At 47.7% G+C, this 3,167-nt stretch overlaps 1 protein-coding gene across 1 annotated transcript in view; it reads left to right on the forward strand.

Moving 5' to 3' along the window:
• MGYG_07759 (sister chromatid cohesion and DNA repair protein BimD) overlaps positions 1-2,508 on the forward strand; it is a gene marked incomplete at both ends in the record, with an annotated part of 4,815 nt that extends 2,307 nt beyond the window's left edge. The window contains 2 exons of the mRNA XM_003170466.1: positions 54-1,127; positions 1,168-2,508. Coding sequence (XP_003170514.1) covers positions 54-1,127; positions 1,168-2,508 — 2,415 coding nt within the window. The remainder of the gene's footprint in view (positions 1-53; positions 1,128-1,167) is intronic.
• Between the last annotated feature and the right edge of the window lie 659 nt (positions 2,509-3,167).

Genomic DNA, 3,167 nt, shown 5'->3' on the forward strand with positions numbered 1-3,167 from the left:
TTCTGCTCCCAGAGACCTCCCGAGCCTCCGCAGATCTGTGGAAGTTTGCGAAGATGCATGACCGACGCAGCTATCACCTTATCCGGTTTACCATGGCTTCCGCAAGTGACTACCGCATTGTAGCCAGAGCCATAAGAGAGCTGTCCAACCGAATCTCGTCAAGCACATCTGCAACCACGACCATGCTTGAATCGTTGCTTCCTTTGATATACCGCAGCAGCTCTCTAATTTTCAATAGAAGCCACATACCCTGGATTATGAAGATATCAAGGACTGATGAGCATGGGCTAGGCAATATAGCGCATGAAATTCTCCGCGAAACCTCCACACAAAACCCGGAAGTTCTCGAAACTCACGTTCAAGAAATGTGCAAGGACCTAGAATCGCAGGCTCCTAATGCACAAAACAGTGATGATCCAGGGGTCGAGGAAATTCTGAAGGCCTGTGCTGGGTTTGCCAAAAAGCTGCCCGCTAAACTACCAACTCATAAGCAGTTCCAAGTTGCTCTGACGAATTATGCGATGTACAGCTCGTCCCCCATTGCTGCAAAGTGCGCGGTTTCTATAATCATGGCAACTTCCGACAAGAAGGAGATGTATGCCCGGGATCTTATCAAGAAGAGCGTGCAGAAATTCACTTATGGATCAAGCCACTTCTTAACTAAATTAGCGGCTCTCTCTCAACTTACCCTTCTGGCATCCAAGGAGGTCGATAGGGAAGAAGACGCCATTCTCAGCATTGCTACCGACCAGATACTATTCAAAAACCGCAACCCAAAAGAGAAGTCCGGATACTCATGGTCTGATGAAGCTGATGAGGAGCTACAAGCGAAGGAATGGGCATTGAAAATCCTCGTAAACCGAGTACGCTCTAGAGAAGATTCGGATGACGATGAAGACTTCAGACAATACGCAGACTCCGTCTATGCTATTTTAAATACTCTCGTCGAGAAACAAGGAGAGCTGTCTAAGACAGAAGATACCCCTCCATCGCAAAAGTCTAGGCTTCGTTTGATGGCTGCAAAATTAATAGTCAAGCTTTGTGCCTCAAAAACAGCCTTTGACCGAATGTTAACACCCCAGAACTTCAATGCCATTGCTCTGGTGACTCAGGACCCTTTGCTTGAAGTAAGACAAGGGTTCGTCAGACAGGTCAAAAAGCTACTAGTTCAAAAAACCAAATCTCAACCCTCGGTGGTACATCATTACATTCCTTGTCGCATTCGAACCCAATGGGAACTTATACGATAGCACACTTACATGGATCCGGTCAAGGGCATCCTTCTTCTCCCGCCGACCAAGCAGCTCAGCCGCTGGCCAGGACCAGCAATCATCCCAAACGACTATGGAAGCTCTCTTTGCTCGGCTTCTCTCTGTCCTTGCTCACCACCCCGACTACCCACCCGAATCATCCGATGAAGCCACAACTGTGGAGGACCTAGTTGACTTCACCCGATATATCCTCTTCTATCTCTCTGCAGTTGCAAATGAAAATAACCTCTCTCTGATATTCCACATTGCACAGCGTGTCAAGCAAGCACAGGATGCAATCTCAGACCCCGAATTATCACCCATCATGTCCGCCCGGTTACATACCCTTTCGGACCTGTCTCAGGCCACCATCCGCAGGTTCTCAGAATGTTACTCTCAACAACATAAAATTGGTGGAAGCGGCAGCAGTGGGGTAGCAAACATCCTCCAGACATTCCCTGGAAAAATGCGACTCCCCAGCAGCCTATTTGCAAATATTCCTAGCCACGAAGAGGCCCAATCAACAGCTGAGAAGAACTTCCTGCCAGAGGAGGTTGAAGATAGGCTAGACCGCGTTGTGCGACGGTTCATGAAGCCGAAGACTACCAACGCAAGCTCCGCAGCCGGGAAGAAACGGAAGATCGAATACAAGCCCAATGCCAAACCAGCCGCCGACGATGACGATAACGACGCATATGAGAACGGAGGATCGTCGAAAAAGCAGCGCAAGGAGAAAAAACAAACATCATCCCGAACTGTTCCCATTCGCAGGAAGTCTACTGGGGGCAGTCACTCCAAGGAACCCAAACGCAAGAAGAAGAAGGATGGAGAGGATTGGGGTTCTGACGCCGACGAAGAGGTCAAGTCTACATCAGCAACAGCCCGGCGGAGAAGTGGTAGAGGTACAAAGAATATGAACGTTAGTTACGCGGAGGGTGACAGCGACGAAGACGACAAAGAAATGCAGGCGTGGGATGAAAGAGAAGAGCAGCAAGTCGAAGTCCCTAGCTCGGAAACGGAGGATAACAGCGACAATGACAGTGACGAAGAGAACAACCTTCCGCAGGTCCCTGAAGATGCCGACATGAGCGATGTTCCTCAGGATCTATCAACGCCAGAGGTATCTTCGTCTCCAGCGCCTGAGCCATCCTCTCCCATCCCGGAGACTCGAAAGCCCAAACGAGGCCGAGCAGCAAAGTCCGCGCCCACGGCTGTGAAAAGTACACCAGGCAGGCCAAAGAGAAAGGCTAAAGCGTGAAATTGATATACTAATTTCAACCAATGCTCTGTTTTACTTAACGCTGCCCATGTCTTTTCCTAAAATCATCCCCCTTTGATTTGCCGGCATTTGATCTCCATCTCTACAATAACTGAACATCTCTGTGAATATATTCTCGCCTTGCTCCTTTTCTTTAGTTCCTGTTTATTTCTATTTAGTTGCTTGTAGTTATCGGAGCGGATATCTAAATCATGTAGGTATGAAACTAGACGGACTCAAACACTGCCGCCTCCATAAGAACTTGTATTCGCATACTACCACCTATTTGAACAAAGATCTACACCAACACCTCCCTAATTAATGGAGAATAACAGAGACGCAGATATGATATGCATCATGTTCCAACGAAGAGAAGGTAAAACAGAGAAGGTACTAGAAGGTATATTAACGAAACAGAACTTTAAAAATAAACGGTAGGAGCGTACAAAAGATGCATCATGCCAAAAAATAGATATTGAATCTGCTCGAATTCCGTCGAGAGCCCAGTGAAGTACGTAGTTAAACGGAAGGGAAAAGGGAAATACAGACTGACAAGTATCAATGGCCGGCTGGCAGGGTGAAATGTGAAGATGGTTAAGGGTGTGTGTAGAGGGTATTTGATTCCGTCCGTCCCGTTCAGTCCCTTTGGCATTAAGCCT

Source organism: Nannizzia gypsea, genomic scaffold, assembly GCF_000150975.2.
Source record: "Nannizzia gypsea CBS 118893 supercont1.7 genomic scaffold, whole genome shotgun sequence".
Taxonomy (NCBI): domain Eukaryota; kingdom Fungi; phylum Ascomycota; class Eurotiomycetes; order Onygenales; family Arthrodermataceae; genus Nannizzia; species Nannizzia gypsea.